This window comes from Macrobrachium rosenbergii, chromosome 6 (genome assembly GCF_040412425.1).
Source record: "Macrobrachium rosenbergii isolate ZJJX-2024 chromosome 6, ASM4041242v1, whole genome shotgun sequence".
NCBI classification, from domain to species: Eukaryota; Metazoa; Arthropoda; class Malacostraca; order Decapoda; family Palaemonidae; genus Macrobrachium; species Macrobrachium rosenbergii.
In genome coordinates this window covers 18,495,261-18,520,260 of record NC_089746.1, presented here as the reverse complement: position 1 = coordinate 18,520,260, position 25,000 = coordinate 18,495,261, and the positions used below count along the sequence as shown (strand labels likewise).

At 35.3% G+C, this 25,000-nt stretch overlaps 1 protein-coding gene and 1 long non-coding RNA gene across 13 annotated transcripts in view; one reads left to right on the top strand and one right to left on the bottom strand.

Annotated features, from left to right (window-relative positions):
- Window positions 1–25,000, bottom strand: part of LOC136839259 (uncharacterized) — a 219,860-nt gene that overhangs the window by 66,141 nt on the left and 128,719 nt on the right. The window lies entirely within an intron of this gene.
- The window catches only part of LOC136839256 (solute carrier organic anion transporter family member 74D-like), a 63,241-nt gene that overhangs the window by 20,372 nt on the left and 17,869 nt on the right, over window positions 1–25,000 (top strand). For 5 of the 10 annotated variants that reach the window (XM_067105040.1, XM_067105036.1, XM_067105037.1 and 2 more), the window contains exons 2-11: window positions 15,979–16,219; window positions 16,564–16,696; window positions 17,278–17,511; window positions 18,335–18,550; window positions 19,495–19,635; window positions 20,151–20,357; window positions 20,855–21,019; window positions 21,655–21,841; window positions 22,295–22,433; window positions 23,328–23,411. In XM_067105040.1, the coding sequence (XP_066961141.1) occupies window positions 16,031–16,219; window positions 16,564–16,696; window positions 17,278–17,511; window positions 18,335–18,550; window positions 19,495–19,635; window positions 20,151–20,357; window positions 20,855–21,019; window positions 21,655–21,841; window positions 22,295–22,433; window positions 23,328–23,411 (1,695 nt within the window). In that variant the 5' untranslated portion in view covers window positions 15,979–16,030. Of the gene's footprint in view, window positions 1–4,317; window positions 4,709–4,789; window positions 4,811–14,195; window positions 14,216–15,978; window positions 16,220–16,563; window positions 16,697–17,277; window positions 17,512–18,334; window positions 18,551–19,494; window positions 19,636–20,150; window positions 20,358–20,854; window positions 21,020–21,654; window positions 21,842–22,294; window positions 22,434–23,327; window positions 23,412–25,000 lie in introns of those variants that run through there. The other 5 variants (XM_067105034.1, XM_067105038.1, XM_067105039.1 and 2 more) reach the window with 5 other exon arrangements.

Genomic DNA, 25,000 nt, shown 5'->3' with positions numbered 1-25,000 from the left:
TTCATCTGCCTTGAATGGAGACCTCCCGCTGCTGGTAGACACCGGGGCGCTGGCAGTAGGAAAAAAAAAAAAATATTGGAGGAAAAAGAAGTCAATCAGAATTTTTGGACCAGAAAACGGAACTTATCAGCTTTTCAGATTAGTGGAAGTGATGGAAAGAGAGGGACGGGGGGTGGCTGCGCTGTTGCATACCGAATCTTTAATTCTGCAGAAAAACATGACATGAGTTTACACCAAGAAGTGTAAGAGGATTAGGCCGATGTCCGTGGTACTTTTTCGTGAGAAACTGCACTTCACAAGACTCATTCCCAAACATTTTCACGATCAAGCGGAAGTACGTGAATTGAATTTTTACATCGCAGAGTTTTCATTGTTTTGCAACAGAGCTTCCGTTCGGCAGAAAGTTTGCCTGCAACAGAACGTACGATGTTAGCTTCGTGATGATGCTGGTACGTCCGTTTGTGTTGCCATGTAGGACTGGGGTTTAAACTGTAAAAAATAATCCTGTTTTATTTCGTTTTTATCGTTACTGAGTCTATACGCAAGTTAACAGGAAGTTACTGTACACGCGCAGGAAATATATATATATATATATATATATATATATATATATATATATATATATATATATATATATATATATAAGAACCCTAAAAGAGTTCAGAGGTCTGGTTAAACAAATCATTTATAACTAATATATGGTAGTATATATATATATATATATATATATATATATATATATAAAAAAAATATATATATATATATATATATATATATATTTATGGTAGTAGAAAAATCATTCAAATATATATACTTTATACTGTATATATATATTTCTGACTCACATCGGGATGGAAACCCTGTCTCTCAAATGAAAGGCCAGGGCGCTACCTATTGGCCTTTCATTTGCGAGACGGGTTCGATCCTGATCTGAGTCAGAAATTTATTTCTGTGAAACGCGTGCTCATGTGTTGATCAGTTCCACACACACACACACACACACATATATATATGTATATATATACATGTGTATGCATATATATATATATATACTGTATACAGTATATATATAATGTAATTGTAATAGCCACAATGCCCTCTTAACTTCTCAAATTCTTCGCGCTTTTTTGGATACGCTTGTCACTACAAAGCCTTAAGATCCAAGTGCAAGAAATTGAAGTGGTTGCGGTGTCCGGTGACGGGAAACGAACCCGTATCACTATAACCACAAGGAGGTCAGGTTGCTGACCTGACCACGTAACCTCCTTGTGATTATGGTGACACGGGTTCGTTTCCCGCTATCGGACGTTACAACCACTTCAATTTCTTGCACTTGGACCTTAAGGCTTTGTAGTGACAAGTGTATCCAAAAATGCGTGAAGAATTCGAGAAGTTAAGAGGGCATTGTGGCTATTACAATTACATATATACATATACATAAGCATACATATATACAGTGTATGTATATATACATAAACAAATATATAATCATATATATATATATGTATATATAATGTTAATATTAAGTCGTTTTCCACAGGAAGAATATCACGACAATCACTGGTGCATTCATGTTTTAACCTCCAAACCGTGGTTGAATCTCCAGAAAACTTCTACGGCACTAGGTGCTTCATAAACCTGCACAGAAAACCCATCAACGGCACATCGAACCCCTTTCATGCGGCGCATCCCACCTCTACATTACCGGCATTCTCGTGCTTCCTGGGTATCAAAGCCGTTCTACACTGATACCTCTTTCACGGCTTCTATCCAGCACTTTTTCGGTCTTCTTTCCTCCTCATCCCTAGAACTTTCTAGCCTACCATTTTCAATTCTTTCCACATGGAAAAAAATATTTGCATTCCCTTTTTGTGCAGTATGACCTTCGAAATACGACCCTTTGCTGGAAAATGTTTTATTCAGGGCAACGAAGACCTTTCAAATACTTTATCTTCCTGTCTCGATGGTTTAGAATTGATTCTAGACATTTTTTTTATTTCTATCGCAAAATACGTCATTTGCCGCTTACTGCGCACTTACCCAAACATCCCTGTCTCAAAACACACTGATCCATCCTTTTACCCACACCACTTGTTTTACTATTTTTCCTACGTATCTCTACATTTCTCACTCTTTCATATCTTCTTAAGCCATACACAGCATTTAAACATTAAATTTCAACGGCTCCAACCCTTTTTCTTTCATCCGTATTCAGCATCCAAATTACACTTTCACGCATGAAAGTTGACTCAATAATACCTTCATACAGTCCCACTTTGGCTTCCGTAGATACTTCAAACCTCTTCCCAATCCATAGCCCACATCCTGCTGCCTTTAATGATTCAACTGTTCTGTGACTCACCTCTTCACTCATCCTAACCACCATCTATTATTTACTTCCAAATACTTAGCATACAAATCAACATCCTCCATTCTTCCACCATCCACATAAACAGCCACTGCTCATCCTCCTAGTTTCCATTTCCCTCACAATCTTCGTCTTCTTCGTAATAGTCCGTCAACTTTCTCCTCCAGCAAATACTTTCATACTCATTCACCGGGAAGTTTCCCTTTATACCAATTCAATACCATATTATCTGCGAACATGGATCATTATACCTTCACTTCACGAACCATCTTATTTACAACTCTCTACCTACTGTATGTCTAAAGTTCATTTTCTGACTTTTTACATCTATCAATTCTCCAGTATATTAAAAAAAAGCCATGGAGGAAAAAACACACCCTCGTCACAAACTCAGTTTTCTACTGTAAACATTAACATGCACAAAGAGGGTTATACAAGTACAGGTCTACAAATATTCAGCATTTACTTGTTTGCTTTTATTTACCAGTGGTTGTGATACTTTTGTATATTGTTCAAAAATGTTATTTTTTTTTTTTTCATATATATATACAAATATATATATATATATATATATATATATATATATATATATATACAAATATATATATATATATATATATATATATATATATATATATATATATATATATATATATATATATATATATATATATATGTGTGTGTGTGTGTGTGTGTGTTCCAAAATATCAGGCTAACAGGTAATGGTCTACAAAGTTCATTTTATCACATAATTATATCTTATGTCATTGTATATTTAGTTATCAGCTCCCACAAAATATTGCAAATCTGAAGATACTTTAGAGCTTTATCATTCAAATGTTTGCTTGAAAACATTTGATAAAACCATTATCATTAAACGAGCCAAAAAATAAAAAGCAAAGAAGAATCACGGTATAAGTTTGCTTTCTAATGGTAAAATATTTAATCTGAAAATTCTGGAGAGCACTTAACTCGATTAAAAAATATATCCGTGTGTTATCGGAACAATTTCCAAAATGGAAAGCCTTTGGGAAATGTACAGGAAATTAAACAGCGGGGTTGAGAGGGCAAGGTTAGCCATTAGAAGGGACACCGCTGATCAAACAGCGTTCATGCTCCGTTAAACAGGTACATCGTCTTTACATTTGGTGGAAGATGTGTGAGGGAGATGGGGCCAAGTTGAAGGGTAATAGTTGACATGAGTTGACAGCGGAGCGTACGTGCGTTAAATCTATTTAACAGACACACCTACAGCATTTACAAGTACAAAATATAAATTCAGCCAAGATCATATTGTCTTTTTGTTTGTATGTATCATATTCACTCGATAAGTAAATATGGCGGCCATACACAGAAGAAATATACACAGCCACTTCTCATCTAATGACATCATCATGTGACATGTTTGGGTGTAAATTCAATTATGACCTGCACAGTCAAATTAATGATGAAATCCGATTTTCTACTGGGTGTTACATAAACACTCATACACAAACACACACAAACATGTATATATATATATATATATATATATATATATATATATATATATATATATATATATATATATATATATATACATATGTGTGTGTGTGTGTGTGTGTGTGTGTGTGTAATGAGGGTAAAGTGTGTGTACAGTGAATAGTGCTCAGTTGAACAATCTATGATTCAGTTTAGAGAGAGTAAGCAGGCTGAATAATAAAGAGCTAATCCTATACAAGGAAACAGGTACTGTACACTTTATTCGTGCCTAAAGCGTCCTTGATAATGATTTAAAAAAACCCTTTCTTATCTTATCTCCGTATCTAAATCTTCTCTCGCTGGATAGGTGCAAGATAAGACAAATCAGAGAGTCATGGCAGATGCCAGTCACAAGCAGAAACTTCCTAAACAATTTATACCTCCATGATAACAAACTTATCAAAGAATGTTACCTTCTAAATGAACCTGTTCTTAGAATTGTTTATGCATCTGACCAGCACATGCTCGAGTGTAACTGACAATATTCTAGTTGCTTCTAAACTTCAGATGGTAGTATCAAGCCACCTGTGAGATCCGAGAGTGGCAGATGGATATATCTAAGAAATTACTACATCCTCTTCCAGGTAATTTTGCAAGGAGAGATAAGACTTAAGTGCAGTGTTGGGACGCAATGGTACTGAAACTGGTGACATTTGCTCAGGTGAGAAGAATCTCGCATAGTTCTAGATTTAGTTTATGACAGGTAACGTACTTTGGGATCTTTCCCACGCGCGCTCACTCCGGAGATGATAACATTCCCCAGCAGTGATGCAGATTACTCAGCGTAAGAGAATCTCAATCTCTCCTTTCTAAATCCAGGTATGATAAAAACTGTTATTTGTCTCCGTTATTACGATGCTTCGGATCTTTTAAATTATCGGCCGTGCGTCTAGTTGTGATGTTTCACAGGGTCCCCTGACGGTGAGGTTATGACCGTATTTTTGCAGTTACTTTGACTAACTCATTACTTTGACTAACTCAGAGTGTTATTTTAATTCCATTAAAGTACATTTTTTTTATCTCAATTAGCCTTCGATTTTGCCAGTGGCAAACTAATTGATATTTGTGACAAATCTGATGCAAACAGGCTGAATTGTTTTTACCTCAAATCAAACGTTTCTTATATGTCTCCATTTCTAGATAGTTTGCATAGGGAACATGACGTCTTTTTAGTTCTCTTTTGACTGATATCTAACGTCAGAACTGAAATAATTCTTTTTGTTACTTTTATCAACATCATACATTCCTCTGTCAGCGTCTCTCCACAATTTTACCCTACTACAAGTTACTGCTAAACTCACATCTAGTCTGAGTTGAAGAGCAAATTACTGGACCATTATTGGACGTTATAAAGTTGTCGGCTTCAAAACAGATGCCTCAAAATGTAGCCGTTGCTATGCACGAAGTTATTCCTCACTTTTGACACGCCTGAACGGCATTTACACATCCTCACTTACTGCTCTTTTATCATTCATTTTCAAAACTTGACTTCAGAGAAAGTTATTGCTCAGTAATACAACATTTTAGGCATATGAGCAACAACTCTTGCTCTGTCATTACACATCTGTGCATGAACGCATTGTAAGTTGTGTTTAGTCATATTGCATTTGGACAATCATGATGCTTGCCATTACATCTTTGGATTTGTCTGAACGTAAATTCTGTGTAGTCATCATACATGAAGATTATAAGAGTGCAAACATGTTTATCACTATACATCTGAATATTTTAAGACCAAGTTGTTTTCGTCAGCATATATCAGAGCACTGTTCGAACATAGGTTACGAGTATTTACCATCATTATTTTAGACGTAATTCATGAATGAATTATTATTCTCCCATTATAAATTGAAGGGTTATGGACCTGATATTGATCTAACATTACATGGAAAATCACTAATGCTTTACATCGCCTTATTTAAGAATACATGTTGCTCTGCTATATGCTATGGGATGGATTATGCAAATACAATTCTTTATTATTCAAGAATCAGATTCGACTATATCGTAACACTGTTGGCTTGGTAACGGAATAGATCCTCTTTAGTCTTTCAAAACGAAACTTCTTAAGGTATTTGTGGTAACCATCCGGCCTTGAAAATATGTGGTGTTATTTGGACACTAACGAAGACTTAACAAGAAGAAAATTTCTCTAATAACAATATTCAAATGCCAAACAAGATCATATAAATGAAATATTTCGTGATATTGCAAGTGCATGTCGATACTGACAACAGCAAATCTCAGTAACGAATTGAGAAGGAAAGTAATTGAATTCGCATAAGACAAATGTCAGTTCTTCTTCCCTTGGGCAATTAGAATGCCATCAAGAAAGACCATATTCACAGAACAGGACCGTATTTGTACAGGTCTTCAGACCGCAGACTGAACAATGTTACGTTTATAAAAGGAACACACACAGAGAGAGAGAGAGAGAGAGAGAGAGAGAGAGAGAGAGAGAGAGAGATTTTCATAACACTAATTGGCTTTATGGTAGGTCATTTATGGACCATCACGGCGCTATACTTCTGTGAAAGACGCGCCTGCACAAACACAAACGCGCACACACAAGTTCAGAGAGAGAGAGAGAGAGAGAGAGAGAGAGAGAGAGAGAGAGAGAACGACCTTCGATTATTCAAAAATTCAATGCAAATCTAATTTTGCCTCCACTAACAGTAATGCATCGTTAATTTTCACAGTTAAAAGTAATTGAATTGCAACTTTCATTACCGATAATTGTTATTGTTTTGGTTCTGAAGTTTATAATGAGCAGAAACATTGTTACACGGAAAAAACGAGTTTTGTTCTGATATTGCATTATCATCAGGATTTATCTTATTTTCTCTTTTAACCAAATTAGAGACACGAGGTGACAGAATGTCCAATAAAACTGAAATGAAACAATGGAAAATTCCCCAGGAAACATGGCGTCGGAATAAAAACAGAAAAATTGAAGCTAAAAACGAAACAGAAAACAATGAATATATATTTAAGCTTCGTTGGCAGCACCGGTTCTCTCTCTCTCTCTCTCAGTCTGTTGTGTGTGTTATATTAATTTGTGTATATATATGGATATCTATATATATATATATATATATATATATATATATATATATATATATATATATATATATATATATATATATATATATTATATTTATATACAGAATATATGTATGTATGTATATATATATAATATATAGTATATTATATAATATATATGATGTATAATATATAAGGAGAGAGAAAGTAAATACATACACAAAGACAGAGAGAGAGAGAGAGAGAGAGAGAGAGAGAGAGAGAGAGATACATGAATGACATTTCTATTGTCAACCAGATCCTTCATAGCTACTAGTGACCTTCTCGAGTGCTGTTAGTCAATAAGGCACATCCCTGTTAGCATTAGCGTCCTTGTTCAGGTTTGCTATCTTTTATTTATACGAAAATGACACCATTCATCAAGGGGTCCGATGGAAGGGAACCATTAGTAGCATGACTGGTATTTGACAGAAGGTTCTGTGATTTTATTCAAATACACTTCTAGCTTTACTTATAATTACGGTTGTTACTTTATGAATTTCTATTCGACTTTAATTAGTGAGAAGTATTGTAGGTCCAGATACCATTTCACGAGAATACAATATTATAGTTCAATTAGATGAACTACTTTCTACTTCGTTGTTACTGTTCTTGATTAAGCAGGCTATATGTTAGCACAGGCTCTTGCTCTTAAAGAAGTCCGAAATTAAGCCTCTTTCTACCCGTCATCTTTCTTCATGTATTATTCTTGAAATTCGAGAACGCTACAAGTTTCACAGGATTTCCTAATAACTTCTCCATTTAGAAGAAAGATAAAAATGCAAGAGGAAAGATCTCCTAATCGCAATAAAGAATAAATAATAAGCATCGAAGTATATAACACTTCTTAAGGCTGACATTCTATTCGAAAGGTAAACAGTAAACACATAAGCAGACAGACGCTCTAGTCTTACTGTCTGGTCCTTGGTGGCCAGGTAATTTATTGATTTAAAAGGATGGCACACACACACACACACACACACAGAGAGAGAGAGAGAGAGAGAGAGAGAGAGAGAGAGAGAGAGAGAGAGAGAGAGAGAGAGAGAGTCTAAGGGGTGTTATTACACATTTCAGTATCATGACATTCAAGTACTGTACTGTTTGGGTATTTTGGTTAATGTGTAACAGTCATGCATGTACACAGGCAAATATACACGACAAGAACTCATTAAGGATTTTGTAGTCTCACTCAACAACATATTTGGGGAAACAGATCTAATGTACAGTAGAACCTTATTTATTTCAGTATCTGCACAGCTACAGATACCACAAGCAAAGAGTTTGAAGTTATTTGAAGCACTGTTTCGCTCGTTTACGATGCCAAATTCATATGTATTCACATTATCTATGTATCTATGAATGAGCATTATTCGTATACGTGTGTTTATTTTCAAGTATATGTAGACTGCAATCCTTATGTGTAGGCTTTATCAATCTTTTATTTCCTTTGTGTTTCCGTACCCCTGTTTTTGCCAGCTATACAACAACGACAGGTAAAATGACAGGCTGTTTCTAAACCCCAAAGTCAAGCTAGACATTTCTGAGGATGGCAGTTCAAGCTTCACCCCCGCCATTAATAATTACAATGAGAACGTGCTTACCTACGAAGACTTGTGATTAGTTCCTGAACTGCTAAACTGAATCCCCTTCCTTAATCATGATAAGCAATCAGTTACGTCTAGTCAAACCAGGTTGTATGTGGCCATTAGTTTGTGAAAAAGGGTATTTTGAGTAACTTGACACAGACTCAACGAAAGTTATGAATACAGATTAAAGGAAAGCACAGTGAAAATATTCATCTCTTTAACGATCTAGTCAGCACTTGAATGCGAGAGTTAATTGCACTGTTAAGTGACTTGTTCATAATTCAGCGATGATACTGGACAGCGCACACGCGTAAGCCATTCATCTGAATAACCTTTCAGAAATTCATAAAATTTTAAGGTTATCTAATTTTTTTCATAAAGAGAAAAACTATATAAGGAAAAAGAGAGGGACGCAGGAGACAGAGAAAATCAGGTAAAAAAGGATATAAATTAAACGCGACCCCAGGCCCTTAATCAAGCGCAGAAATAATAACGATGAAAAAAATGATTTCCATTTAAAATATAAGTTTAATTTGGAGTTGACCTTACTTGTAATTAATCATAGCTGAATGTTTCATCATTATCGCAACAATGTTATTGGATTTCATTTTTAGTTCACCTGATTAAAGTTTGTCCGGCGTCTGTCTGCTTGCTTTCTGACTCTGTGTAGGTATGGTATGTATGTATGTATGTATGTATGTATGTATGTATGTATGTATGCATGCATCGCAGTGTTCACATTTTCGACTTTTTCTCTAGAACCATCTTAGCTGAATTTGTCATGTAGCATCCTTATGTAATGGGAAATTAATCTGATTCAAACGGAGGTCCACACAGTCTTCCAAAGAGGGATAATTAAGTATAGACAATAAGGTGTGCGCATTTAAAAACGTCTCTAGAATTCATTGCCAAGAAAAGACTAAAGTTATGTGTTATAAAAGTTATAACAATCTGAGTCACTTCAATTGTTTAAAACCATGGCCCCTGGATGAAGATACACAAGGGGCATAACATTTTCTCCATCCTCCTTATGCAGTGTTGCTTCAAGATTTTTCAAATCAGGTATTAGGAACTTGGATGAAGCCACCTTAGGAATCCAAATTTTTACGCACCACTATATAAGGCCATAGGGCGCCTTACAATAGTTTTCTTATATCGCCAAATAGCGTAGAGGTCACTGTATATGAGATTAAAATGGAGCTTTATAAAAATATATCGGAATATAGTTTATATAAATTGCTTCTTTCACGTACAGTGTTGTGTCACGTAATTGAGAGAAGTATCAGAAGGATGTGGAAATTCCTACAATGTCTGTACTCCTTACAACTTTTTTACAAAAACAAAACAAAAACCCTGTCTGCAAAGACGAGGAAGAAAGGCCATCGGTGTGCGAATTAATGGAGGATTTACTTTTCACCCGACAAAGTGAACTTCACAAGACCAATCAGAAACGCAAATCCTCAGATTTCTGCTTTCCAAATTGACCGAGTTCAAAAGCGAAGCCAATCAACACGGAAACCTGCGGGATTCTCCCTCTCTCTCTCTCTCTCTCTCTCCAGCGGGGAGGGAACACCGAACACCAATCACCTGATGCATGTACCGTGCCGTGTTAATGATATTTCACGAGCGTTTAAGCAGTAGCGCTTATTAAAGGGCTTCTAAGTACCGGGGTTGAGGAATATACATTTTGCCACTTTTAATGTTAGTTTTTTTTTACGTTTTTCTTATCACTTGAGCTGATGGTGAGTATGTGCGCCTATGTGAGCATGACAGCGATTGTGTTTGTAATTCAACTGGTTTTTAAATACCTAGTTGTCTTGACTGATCATGAAATTTAGATTATTCAGCGCCGACCTAGTTGTATTTTGCCAGTTAATTTAAACGGCTCTCTCTCTCTTCTCTCTCTCTCTCATATATATATATATATATATATATATATATATATATATATATATATATATATACAGTATATATATATATTTATTTCTATACATATATATTATGTATTTATATAATAAATAAATGTATATATATATATATACACAAATATATTGTGTGTGTGTAATATATCTTGCGTGTGTATCTCCAAACTCCTTCAGATTTCCAGGCTTGGCAGTTATGTTATGCATCACTAATTAGAGCCTTTAAACTTTGTCATGCTGATTTATGCCACACATTTCACATTAAGCTATTCTGTACAGTGTTCTGTCTGCTTCAACCATCTCTACTTCTCTTCTGTTACGGGTTTTACCTAGATATATCTGTAGTTGCGCTACAATTCGAGTCAGCCGTATCTGAAACTTTTTCACTTCGCCTGTTTCATATCTAGTACCTCTTTTAAAAACTTTCGCAGGTTTTTCATATCCACTACTTTATAACCGAATACTTGAACACGAATCTTCAGCTCATGTTTCAATTTCAGGAAATTTTCATTTTTATTTACTCTATTTACTTTGACCTCTTTTTCAAGTTTTTCAAATGTTCACAGTTTCCTTTGCATTATTTCAAGTTTTTCTGTAAATACTTCTCGGATTCTCCTATTTTAAACTACTTTTTCCTCTCGTAACCTATTTCATCTGACACCACGATTTCACTGCTAATCTCAAGTAAGTTTCAAGCATTCATTCGGCCATGTCAATGAATATTTTCTGTATCATCATCCAGGTTACTTTTTATGTGCCAACCCCAACTGCCTACCCAGCACTTGCGCTCGTTGCATGGCTTTACAGGCGTAATCGTTACCCTCGTATTATTTATTACCCCTTCAGTTACGGTATTTCTTCCCTTATCTTTCATAGTCTAAGGATTCTTTGTACACAGCGCTTTGTACAGCAACCTCACCCATCGTGCTACAGAGGACCCACATTATCTTGGTGCTCTCTGCGGAATAATTTTCTCCTCATAGGGACCGGCTATCAATTTTCTTCCACCTTCCTCATATATTGATTTAATCCCCAGCTATCAACTTCCATCCAACTTTCTCATGCATTATGATTTAATCCCGGCTATCAACTTGCGTCCCTCTTTCTCAAATATTATGATTTAATCTTTGCTATTAACTTTCTTCCGTTTTTCTCATATATTATGATTGAATTCCGGCTATCAGCTTTCTCCCAACTTCCTCGAATATATTATTTAATCCATGCATTCAACTTTCTTCCCACTTCCTCCCATATTATGATTTAATCCAGGTATTCAACTTTTTTCCAACTTTCTCATGTATTGTAATTTAATCCAAATTCACACGATGAATGATCGTACATGTTCTCTGTTTCTCCAAGTGCCAGAGACAATGGACAATCAATTTACACCCTAAATCTAGCTTGGGAAAAAAATATGAATTAGGAAAAAAAATATGAAACACGAAAGAGGAAAACAACGGGGCTTTAAGGGAGCGATAACTCAGTTAAGAAAGTTTACAGGAACCAGGACGAACAGAAGAATGAAATGAATTCCAGACCTTAGTAATACTTCTTTAGTGGCACGCAGCCTAGGGAGAGGAATATTGACTTAACTAATGCTTGAGAGCATACGACTGGGGGAAGACAAAATTACACAGAAAACACGCGATGAATCCTAAGGCCACATGATACCACACAACCCTGTAGGTGAAATAAGCAAAATCCAGACTCAAAACAAAGTTAAAATACATTGCAAATACAATTTAAGACACATATCCTTTTATAACACTGTACTTTCCTACCCCCCGAAATTCAAACGCCAGGACTATACTGTATATACATGACAATTTCAAAATCATCGTGACTTCATAAATAAAACTAATTAGGGAACAAGCATTGTTACAACAAATATTTAATAAATTTATGTCCGTTGGTTGACTTTTTCTCTTAGTTTTGAAAATGATGTAACTGTTGACTTTATTTTTGCGGAGATAAGGCCATCATTTTGTTACCGGGCATATCCCTGACGTGGAAATTAATTTCAAAAATTCACGCCAGCCTCGTACAAGACACTCATTATGCGATCATTTTCCTCTTCATGCAAGTCTCGTGATCTACAAACCTACCGAAGTACCATGTAATTTTGTAATTATATATATATATACACGCACATACATTCAACATGTGACCACTTTTACACACGTTTCATCTAAATATGTTGTAATTACTTGTCGTGATGCAGTAGTCAGTTAAAATATGAATTCAAACGTTTCACTACACCGCATGAAATATCAAATATCATACTTTACAATCTTTATCTTCTGCTGTTCTACAAAGACAACAAAGGTCACTAGTCTTTGTCACTGCTTCACAGTGGTACATCGATTTATCACCTTCACGATATCCACTTGCCATAAATAACACATTTCCCATATTAATTCATTCTGATTTTTCTGTTTTCGTTTTCCATCTACAGTAAATTCCACTATTTTCCATTTTCAATTGCAGACTATAGGGTCGGCAATTTTTTTCAGTTCCCTTAATTACCGGAACTCGTTTTCAACAACTCTGCACACGGCAACACTTAAAAGAGAGAGAGAGAGAGAGAGAGAGAGAGAGAGAGAGAGAGAGAGAGAGAGAGAGAGAGAGAACTGGAATGTGTAATACTGTAAAATTCTTCATCGCTGATGAATGAAAATTTCGTGCGTGGTCGGCCATGTAGCTTAATGAGACTGCAATATTCTTCTTGATAATAAGGTGATTAATGAGACTACGCTTTTTTGCCTTCAAGGGCAAGTGCGGAAAACAACTATTCTTTGAACCCGTAAAAAACTGTAAGACCAGGACAAAATAAGTCTTACCATCAAAAGCAAACGCACTCGCTTCATTGGCTTTCTTAATGAGCAGAGGATCCAAAGCCCAGAAGTTGTGCGCTGTTTTGAACATTGATTCTTGAGTAATTGGTCTGATGACCTTGTATTGCTTTGAAAATAAGTTCGGGACTGTTTTGATTATATTTGGTCTTCGTTATTAATTGGTTTGCGTGTAATCGTCAGTCAGACTAAATGGCTTCAAAATTAAAACAGTTAACTAAATAATTCTTAAGGGAATGCTCGAAGTACCAGCGCTTGCAGAACAGGGCCATACTAACTTAACAAAACAAAAAAAGTCACCTTAGCCTAGCAAATTAAAAAAAAAGACACCGCATATCAAAATATAAACAGAAGTATGTTCTAGATTCCTTAGTTAGCAAAAAAAAAAAAAAAAAAAAAAAAATTAATCTTCTTTGAGCGCCCAAAAACGTCAAGTCCAGATTCTCATTTGGAGCGAACTGAATGAGCGATGAACATCACTTTCTACTCGCCCACTCACTGTTCGTGCTGAATTGCAAAATGTCATTTCTGCCCTTGAGCTGTAAAACAAAGTTAGTTTCTCCAGGTATTCTAAAATAACATTATCTAAGGAAATAAAGTAGAAATTCTGTTTAAATCTAATTTAATCATCTACTTTTTCTGTAATTTATATAAGGTTAATCTACCTTATATAAATTACAGGAAAAGTAGATGATTAAATTACATAAACGTTTTAATTACTCTGCGTAATAATCTGGCTCTCTCGTACTTGCCGAGGATGGCTGTTAGATATCTCCACTGCTGGCGCCTGATCTCTAAGCACCGATTACTTTTCAAACAAAATCAAATGCAAGATGCTAATCTGACCCGATTACTGCGTCTCTTCATCCTTCTATTCTGAAACAAGTATGTCATGTTTAGCTGTTTTTTTTTTCGTTCATCTCTTTCATAATATTCAATGATTTAGATTTTCCATGATGAAAATTGCGTTCAACTTGGTTCAAAAGATTCCAGCCATGAGAGTAACATCTGTCTGACTCATATCATACATTCTTCCTATGGAATCTTCTTCCTATGGAATCTTCAGCGTGAACTGGAACTTGTCTTTACGCTGTTAAATACACGCTGAAAGTGGCTGTCAGTGTTGCTGTACTGACTGCTACCTCTAGGTCATCACATCTGTCCATTTCGCATGACGCGTCAACCAATAGTTAGAAACTACCAAAACACATATCCAACCTAGTTTTCCAGTTCATCAGAACTTAAAGCAGTAAAAACAAACGTAAAATGAGCCCCTTCAGACCGAAGTAGTCACACATTCATAAGATTCTTAAGACCGGTAAATTTTCTGCACCTAGTTCGCTCTTTCCTTGTTCACATCATTCATGACTCAACCCATGCATGTATGAACAAATGCTTCAACTAGTTGAAAAGAAGCACAAAATATATCAGCTATCTTTTAAAACAAGAACTATTTTATGGAAGAAAATGGAAGATGTTCCGCTGACATATTTAAAACCCTATTTGGCATCTTTTATAGAATTCCTTGCTCTGATAGTCTAAATTGTTTTAAAAGAAAAAAGGATAGAAAAGGCTGTTCATAAATTGTCATATATATATATATATTCGGTACAGTATGAAAAATAAAATAGAGCTACTAGTACATTCCTCAACCGGAAGGCAAAAAAAAAAAAGTCTAAATCAGTGGTTCTTAACCGGGGGGGTGTCAGCAATTTCCATGGGGGGCGCAAGCCCTATGGAAAAATTAAAAATTCTCTACCTATATTCGTTATTCTCTTAACAAGAGCCGCTAAACAGCAGTGTCAAGTATCTCACTAACTCATTTTCAAAAGAATAAAAATACCCATTCTCTTTTTTTTTTTTCATTTTAATCTGGGAGGGAATTTTACTCATAGATGCAAGGGGGGGGGGCGTGGAGGGAAGGACCAACTCTTAGAGGGGGCGTGGTAATAAAAAGCTTAAGAACCACTGGTCTAAATCAACAACAGACTGTAAGCTCTCGTCCTAGTCTTTCTTACGGAGGGTAATCCCCGTAGGGTGATGTTTGAATGGCTCAAGAAAAATAATTTCATCTTAAAAGTTGCTCGTGTACCATAGTGAGTAAAAATTAAGCATGGAATATAAATTCGTGAATATTTCCAGGGCTCTACAGTAAGCTGCAAATTCGAGGTAGATTCATTCATATCTATACTGAGGGTTGTTTCTTGTTGATATATATATTATATATATGATATACAGTATACATATATATATATATATATATATATATATATATATAATATATATATATATATATATATATATATATATATATATATATATATATATATATATATATATATATATATATATATATATATATATATATAATATATGTATGTATGTATATATATATACATATGTATATATACATACATACATAAATGATATCCTATTATGAACGCGGAAAGAGGGGAGCAGAAGAGGAAAGTTAATTAAGATAAAGCGCTGATACCTCATATTCAAAGCTGTTCAGAATCAGCTGAACTGTCTTAAAGGGGCACTGACTATCACAGTACATAAAGACGCAAACAGAAGCGTAACTGATTCTCATTCTAACTATAACTCCAATCATGCCTAATTAAATGTTGTTTTAATTGCTCTTTCAGATAATTCGGAGCTCTTCAATTTCAGCCACGTTTCTATCATTAACTAACAAACATGAAGCCAAAGAAAGAGACGCTTATTGAAACGCCGCAGAAGATCACTGTCATGAATGGCCCCGCCAAACAGAACCTAGAATCAGAAGGTAACGGGTTCCTACAACACACCAACAAGTTGGATGAAGACCGTGATGAGTTGGAGGACACTAAATGTGGCATCGGCCCTTGGACGCCAAGATGGCTCCAGGTAGGTTGGTGTGTGTACATATCTGATCTGGATAATATGAACCATTAGGGGGGGAAATGATATAACCGTGATATTTTTTCAAATGCCAGTTACAGTCTTGCTTTAGAATGCTGCTGGCAATATTTTTCCACATACCACTATTTAGCTGACCTAACAGGATGTGGCGAGTCTTGTTTCTCTGGTTTCGCTGTCTTCTCTCCAAATTCTGCAAGTTCTAAAATCCTTTTCTTTCAGGCCTTGACACAGCAAACAACAAACAAAAGATCCATAATCGTTTGTTTGAAAACAAAACGATCTGTAATTGATCTGAACACAATCTCGATTAAAATCATTTCTCTCTACAGTGCTTCGCGACGAAGGAAGTATACATGGTGTTCTACAGCATCATAGGCCTAACGCAGGGGATGTTCTTCACCTACACCGTCTCCGTTATTTCTACTATCGAAAAAAGATTCAAGCTGTCAAGCAAACAGACAGGTAAGCATGCTGCATGCATGGTAAAAATGCAATACCGGAATTGTCAGTTCAAACATGTACATGATTTTGCAAATGTATGAAAAAAATTAAAATATATTAACTTGTGTTTTCTGGCTGAATAATCAAGGGTTATCTTAGGCCGAGCACACTCATTTAGCCTTGCAGGAGAATGCCGTGCAACAGTTTTTTGATATTTTGACGATCATTTTTAGTAAATAACTCAAAGCAAAAGAAAAATGCTATCAAGTATAGGGGAATATATATTTGCATTACACGAAATAAGCACATCAAAAAGTGTGTTTTAGTTTGAGATCTCAAAATAAGATAAAAACTAAATAATAGAATATGTAATTAAACAACAGGTAAGAAAAAGACAGCATAACTAGGTAAAAAGGATCATAGTATTGGATCTCAAAATATAAAACAAATAATGCCTTGAATGCACAACCAAACAGAGACAACATAACCATCCCATAATACACGAAATAACCGAGGATACCAAACGGCCTCTTTAGATCCCTCCCCCTACCTCCTTCATCCGCCTCAGATATTTACTTGTTTGTTTTTCCCTTTTCCCGCAGGCACGATGCTCTCGGGCAACGACATCTCGCAAGTCATCTTCTCTATCATCCTCGCTTACTACGGCAACTACGGCCACCGCCCCAGATGGATGGCCATCGGCGTCTTGTGCTCGGCGCTCTCCTGCTTCCTGGCGGCCATACCGCACTTCATCTACGGGCCCGGGTTCGAGGCCATGCGAGTGATACAGACGACTTCCTCGTCTCTCAACGGGTCCAGCTTGTTTACGAGTCAGCGTGAGTATCGTAAGAGTCGTTGCAATGCAATGGTTCAAGGATCCTGTTTGTTGGTTTCTGTTTGATCATCTACAGGTTTTTTACAGGACGCTTACTGTGTTAAAGTTATTGATTTTGGGTTCAGATTTCCAAAATTAAGTGGTTTAAATTTACCCGTCACACACACACACACACATATATATATATATGTGTGTGTATATATATATACGTATAAATACATGACATATTTATACACATGATATATATATATATATATATATATATATATATATATATATATATATATATATATATATATATATATATATATATATATATATATATACACACATATACACATACACAATATATACAGGGTATATGTTTATGGGGTAAATTGAAATGTCATAATTTCAGAAATTTGAACCCAAAGTCCACAAACTTAACATCAGAATTATCTTTACAAAAATCTTTAAATAATGCAACAGAAATTAATAGACCGGGCTCTTGAACTTATGTATGTACATATAAATACTGAATATTCAAATGCTGTAGGCAACAGATGAAAATAAGACGAATCTCGGCCTTTATTTGACAAAAATAGTTTAAGGCCCGATAAGGTCCGACAGTCCGAAAGTCAGCAGCCCGATAGTTAAGGTCCGATGGTCCGAAAGTCAGAAGGCTCGATAGTCCGACGGACTTAATCAGCCCCCCACCCTCCATAGCTAATATAAAATTGAACCAGTAAACACGTCGGAATGCCGGCTTAGACAGATATCGGACCTTCGGACTAAGACCTTCGGACTAACGGACTGTAATCCTTATTCCTTCTTTCTGAAACCAGAAAAGGAAGAGCTGTGCCGAGCGGAAGGCGGCGTAGACTCCTGCTCGGATATGGACGGAGGAGGGGCGGGAGGAGGAGGAGAGTCCTACATGGGACCCGTTGTTCTCCTTTTCATTTCCCAGTTCATGGTGGGAATCACCATCAGCATATTTTACACCCTGGGAGTCACCTACCTCGATGACAACATTAATAAGAAGAAAACACCTATGTATTACGGTAAGTGTTCTTCGGTGAACAACTTCTATAAGATTTAGTTTCATTTCATTCGTAATACTGGAGCGGTTTATTCAATATAAAGAGAGAGAGAGAGAGAGAGAGAGAGAGAGAGAGAGAGAGAGAGAGAGAGAGAGAGAGAGAGAGCTTGCATGTGCGTGTGGATTAACGCAAGGCTGATAAGCCTCTCGTACGTATATGAAGCAGTTTATTTTGCAGAAATTTTCCAAAGACAGATTCTTTCTTGATTCATCAATTGCAGGATGAATGTGACTAGTCCTATTTTTTATTTCTCTAGAGCCTCTAGTAGGGAATATGGCTTACTGCTGAACACGTATGTGTAAGGAGTGAAAGAACGGGGTTTCTCGTTTCAGGCGACTTGCAGGCGTGGCTTCAGAGAAAAAAGAACACAACAGTCACTGACACATTCATACTTAGCCTGCTCAGTCGCTGATGATCCCCTGTACGGAATATATATGTATGTACGTATGTATATATATATATATATATATATATATATATGATTATTATCACATATATATATATATACATACATATATACATATATACATATATATATATATATATATATATATATATGAGGTTTATATATATATATATATATTGAGGTCATTATATGTATATATATATATATATATATATATATATATATTTATATAGGCCATATATATGGGACCAGTGAGGTCATATATGTATATATATATATATATATATATATATATATATATATATATATATATACATATATATATATATATATATTAAATATTCTTTCAACACATATACACAACCCAATAAATTAATCAGCGAGATGATGTTACTCGTACATCTACAATATGTCATTTTCTTATCATTTTTAGTACCAACACATAATAAATACTCGAAAGGTTGCCATCCAACAACGTTTTCTGTCTTCTGGTTTCCAGCTATCTCACTCATGATCAGAATTCTGGGTCCAGTCTTCGGCTTCTTTCTGGGGAGCAAGTGTCTTTCGATGTGGATTGACCCGCAACATACGCCAAACTTGACCACCAGTGATCCAAGGTGGTTTGGTGCATGGTGGTTTGGTAAGTGTTAAAAGACCTAAAATTTCAAATTCTTTTATTATTTGTTGTTAAACATCATTTATAAACACTCACTAATATGACGAAACTTCTCTCATATGTTTCGTACGTTTGCTGACATGTTATGTACAGGTGTGGTCTAGACTAATATATATTTATTAAAAGGGTCATAGTACTATATAATACAATTATTTTTTCGTTTATTTTTATTTTCATCTCATGAAGACCACTTTTAGTTGCTATTTGACATTGTTTTACAAAAATTTATTACTTATCTTACTGTGCGTTACTAGTGAGTTTTATATATATATTTATATATAATACAGTATATATATACATATATACAGTCAACATGCGTAATCAGTTTCGTATGACTGAAATTGTCATCACGCGTAACTTATTTTGTTTTCGCCGGGAAAGTCCTGGGGGTTCAAGTGGTTCCCTGTTCCTCGTAATGACTGATTACGCATGTCCTTTAGCGATATTCGGTGCAGTACTTTTTGTTTTGAAATTCAAAGGGTTCCTGTTCCTCGGAGTCGCTTTAGCGATATTCGGTGCAGTACTGTTTCTGTTCCCCCGAACTCTCCCCGAGAGCATCCGGAGGCAGCAGATGCGAGCAGAGAAGCAAGCAGCTAAAGATGCGGAGGCCGGTGGCAACAAGGGAGTCGACTTCTTTGCCAATTTAGCCAAGGCCAAGAGAGCCGAAGCTAAGCCGACCTTGAAAAGTACGTTAACGTAAGCTACTGTAGGCCAAAGTAGAATTATGATGTACACTGTTCCTTTTTAGAAGAGAAATATTACACGTCACCACATCAATGAGGTGTTAGAATTAGGAAAAAAATTAACGCCTGATCTAGTACTTTAAACTGGCGTTATAATGAGTCTCCTTTTGGAAGAAAAATATCACGTCACTTTATCAATTATGTGTCAAAATTGGGAAAAAATTGAGTGACTGATTTAGTACTATAAACTGACGTCATAATGAATCTCTTTTCGGAAAATATCACGTCACTTAATCAGTTGGGTGTCAGAATTGGAATAAAAACGAATATCTGATTTAGTACACAAACTGGCGTCGTAATGAGTCTACAAGCCTTTATACTGTAGGCCTAGGATTTTAGCAATATCACAGTTCTTTGGTTCATTGAAAAAGTGTAATCTAAAATGCACTAATAAATAATTTTTGGTCTAATACGACAAAAAACTATCTACCTCCCGACAGATCTACGCAAAGCGATGAGGCGTCTCTTCACCAACAGAATTTGGATGGGAAGTTTGTTCAATTCCGTCGTCTTTCTTCTGGCCGTCGCCGGCTACTATAACTTCAAACCAAAATACCTCGAGAGTCAGTTCCGGAAGAGCGCCAGTGATTCTAATTTCTATACAGGTAAATAAATGTAGCTCTTATTTGAATTAGTATTCACTCTGGTCGTAAGATTACAATTATTATTCTTTGGCTATCCACTTTTTTCGTCTTTGGTCTTTTCCACTCAAGGAGTGGTATTTTTCTCAGAGGGACCTGAACTGTAAGTTCTATGTAGACACTAAAGTCATCGCGGCTGTAATGTAACAACTCTCAAATTTTAAATTTCCAAGAACAGGTTCTCCTTTGCTGCCTGTCAGATCAATGATAAAATAATGAAAAAAAAAAAAAAAAAAAAAAAACAACAATCAATTGCAGTTTTTAGTGGCATGACATGGAGATGACTGTAAACTGCCTGATTTCTGATTTCTATGATAAAAATTTCGACCTACTTCACTAGGCCATGAACTTTACCAATACGGTGTAGACGGCATAAGAAAGTATAAGGAAAAATGTCAAAATTCTATGTAATATTCATAAAGAATTGGTTTGAAAAACCCTGATAAGACATTGATATAAGGTTCTTATCTTTATGAACAGCCAGCTGACAACCGCCTTCTATGGTACATCACAGGAAAATCATAGTTCCTTCCTGAAATTAATTACCAGATCAGGAGTTTTTGGTCAGATTCGATAATCTGCTTCTATCCTTTGAACAGGAGTGGCGAGTTTCATATCATCCCTCCTCGGAACAGCGCTGAGTGGAGCCATCATGAGATGGGCAAGACCGGGACCCCGGTTTGTCACTGGCTACAACGTCTTCCTCACACTTTTTGCGAGCGCCACTTTCATGACACTCATGTTCATTGGGTGCCCCAAACTAGATGTGATTGGACCTATGGACGGGTAAATATTGTTTTTTTCTTAATTTTTAAGTTCTTAATTATTTCATGGCTCATTTAAACTGAAGAAGCAATGGTACTCATGGCTGATATGCCATTTTAATCTCCAAATTGTATTACAATGTTGATCCATTTCAATGACTCAAAATTGGTTTATAATGTTGATCTCTGTTTCAGTGACTCTAATTTTCTTATAATGTTGATCTGTTTCAGTGACTCCAGTTTGTCCTATAATGTTGCTCCATTTCAGTGACTCCAATTTGTCCTTATAATTTGGCTTATAATGTTGATCTTTTTATCAATGACTCCCAACCGTTTATAATGTTGATTTCTGTTTCAATGACTTGGTTAAATAAATGGGTAACAGAGCCAAACTTTCCAACAACGCAGGTCCCACTTTCTAATTTGCATAGAGCTTCTCTTTAGAAAGAATAAATCTCATTGCGTTTCATTGCAGTTCTGCAGTTCCAGAGTGTTCATCTGGATGTGAGTGTTCAGATAAGTTTGCTCCAGTATGCGCTGAGGATAACGCCACCCTTTATTATTCAGCCTGCTATGCTGGTTGCAAGGCTGTTGACAGCTCGATGAGTCCAGTGGTACAGTATTTTAATGCACATTTTTTCTAAACCCTAAACTTCTTTGGTTTTCAACGTATTGGATGCTTTATCACGCACTTCGTAATTAAAGTTACAACAAATTTGTTCAAAGTAATTCCAATTAAAAAAAGTGTTTTCAGAAACCGAAAATCTCCACAAGGCTGAGCAATATAACCGCCACCCTCCATCACATCCATAGAAAAAAAAATGTTTTCTGTCCTGAACATTATTTTTTGTAAAATCTAATCATTTGCCTCATAATAAGTTCACATGTTGTGGTACAATTTTCCCAAGAATTTCCCCTTAACTTTTTCTGTTATCACGCTATCAGACAAACATACCAAACCAAAAACGTAACCTCTGACTATCAAGTTTAATAGATGTTTCTTTTATGATTTGCATAACTATTTACATCGAACGTAAATTAATATACAACAGTTTACACTGAAAGACATATGCTTTATATCATGTCATAATTTTATTCAAGAAGTATTTATTCCTTCAAATTGTATAACTGGAATTTTTTAGGTTTCCAAGTGAACTGTCACATCTCCTCGCTTTCGTCTTGTTCTTTCTCGTTATGATTGACGGGAACTCATGATTACCCAGACTTTTGGGTATCAAAGTAGAGACGTTACTTTTTCTTAAATGCTTCCTTAGCAACAATTAAGTTTGATAATCTGATTATATAGTCAAAATCCTTCAGTTGCAAAAACCCTCCAATTAGATGAAGTTCGAAATTCCACTACTTTCTCCAGATAAAATCTATTCAGAAAACTAATGAGGCTGTCCTAGTACCCCTGGGCATTTTAATATTATTGTATTATTGTAGTTAGAGGTCTTATTTCCCGAGCCACAGCTGAAAAGTTCCTGAATCCCGTACAACTATTTCAGGAGTACAGTGACTGCCAGTGTGTTGGGGGTCCTTCAAATATCTCCATGGTAACGGGTTTACTACGCGCCGTCCCAAGGTCCGATGTAAGTAAATCTGATCATATAAGCTTGAGCTTGCTTGAAGGTATTGACCATTACTGAATGCATAAACATATGCAAAGACCATTGTTGAATGTATAAACATAGCGCAGTGACCATGCAAAGATGCTAGAGCATATACTTTGCAGAAAGTAGGCAGGTAAACGTAAAGAGGCGTATAATAAAACAACATTTCGAGGAATAGAGTATAATCCACAAACAGTTTTGAGACACCAAGGGTCCTCTTCAGTATCTTTCACAATGAAGGTGGGACGAAATGTTTCAAACTTGTTTGTGACAGACGTTCTATTCCTCGACTTTATCCCTTTTTGTATTCACTGAAAGTTGATAGTAAACCAGTCGTAACGGATTATAAAATATCTTTATGATCCAGGGTTATTATTCTCAAACAATTTATCTTTTAAACTGATGCCAAACACAGACCATATCATTGAGTACCTGGTTAAAAATGTCTAATAAACCATATTGTAAATATGCAGCACATTCCAACACATTCAGTAACAATCAACTTTCTAAAAGTTTTATCCCTGCTGCGACCAAACTGTGGAATGATCTTTTTAATTCTGTAGCTGAACCATCGGAACTTCAACGTCACAGTTTCTTTGTTATTTATCTTATACATACTTTACTCTGTTATTAATCTGATTTTCTTCGACATTTCTCTTCTAGTTTATTTTATTTTCTCAATCTATTTTATCCTTGCCCTGCCTGCTTTCGCTGTTGGGGCTCTTGCGTTTGTAGCATTCTGCTGTTATAATAATAATAATAATAATAATAATAATAATAATAATAATAATAATAATAATAAAAAGCATACTGCTTGAAATGTCTACTTCCGCAACGCAAACTCATAAATTGCAATGCTGTCTCCTTAATTACATTCCAGGGTTTACCCAGTAATATACGTTACCATTTACTGTTTCAACCAGCTACAGAAAACTAAAATTAATTCTATAATTCCGTTTGCCGATGTATGATTTTAACTTACGACATCTCTTAAAGAGATTAAAAATTTTACTTGTCAATCAATTCACTAGAAGCATCGAATCTTAATTTTGGTAATAATTATCTCTCTAGTTGTTGGCAAAAGCCAAGAATTTTCAGACCGTTAAATTCATATTTAAGTTTGCTCAAATTCACATACAATGATAAGATACATGTATGCAATATAAACACATGCACATAACGAAAAAGTTACAATCAAAGGAGACAATAACCGTTGCTTGATTATTTGGGATAATCCTGATATAACGAAAAATATCGTTAAAGTAAATTTAAGTAAAGTTTCATGATTATATATATATATATATATATATATATATATATATATATATTCGTGATTCAGTTATATATATATATATATATATATATATATATATATATATATATATATATATATATATATATATATAATGTACACATACATATACACATATATATCTACAATAATATATATATCTACAATAATATATATATACATACATATATATATATATATATATATATATATATATATATATATATATATATATATATTTAATAAAAGAACAATTTCCTTTTAAATTATCCACCAC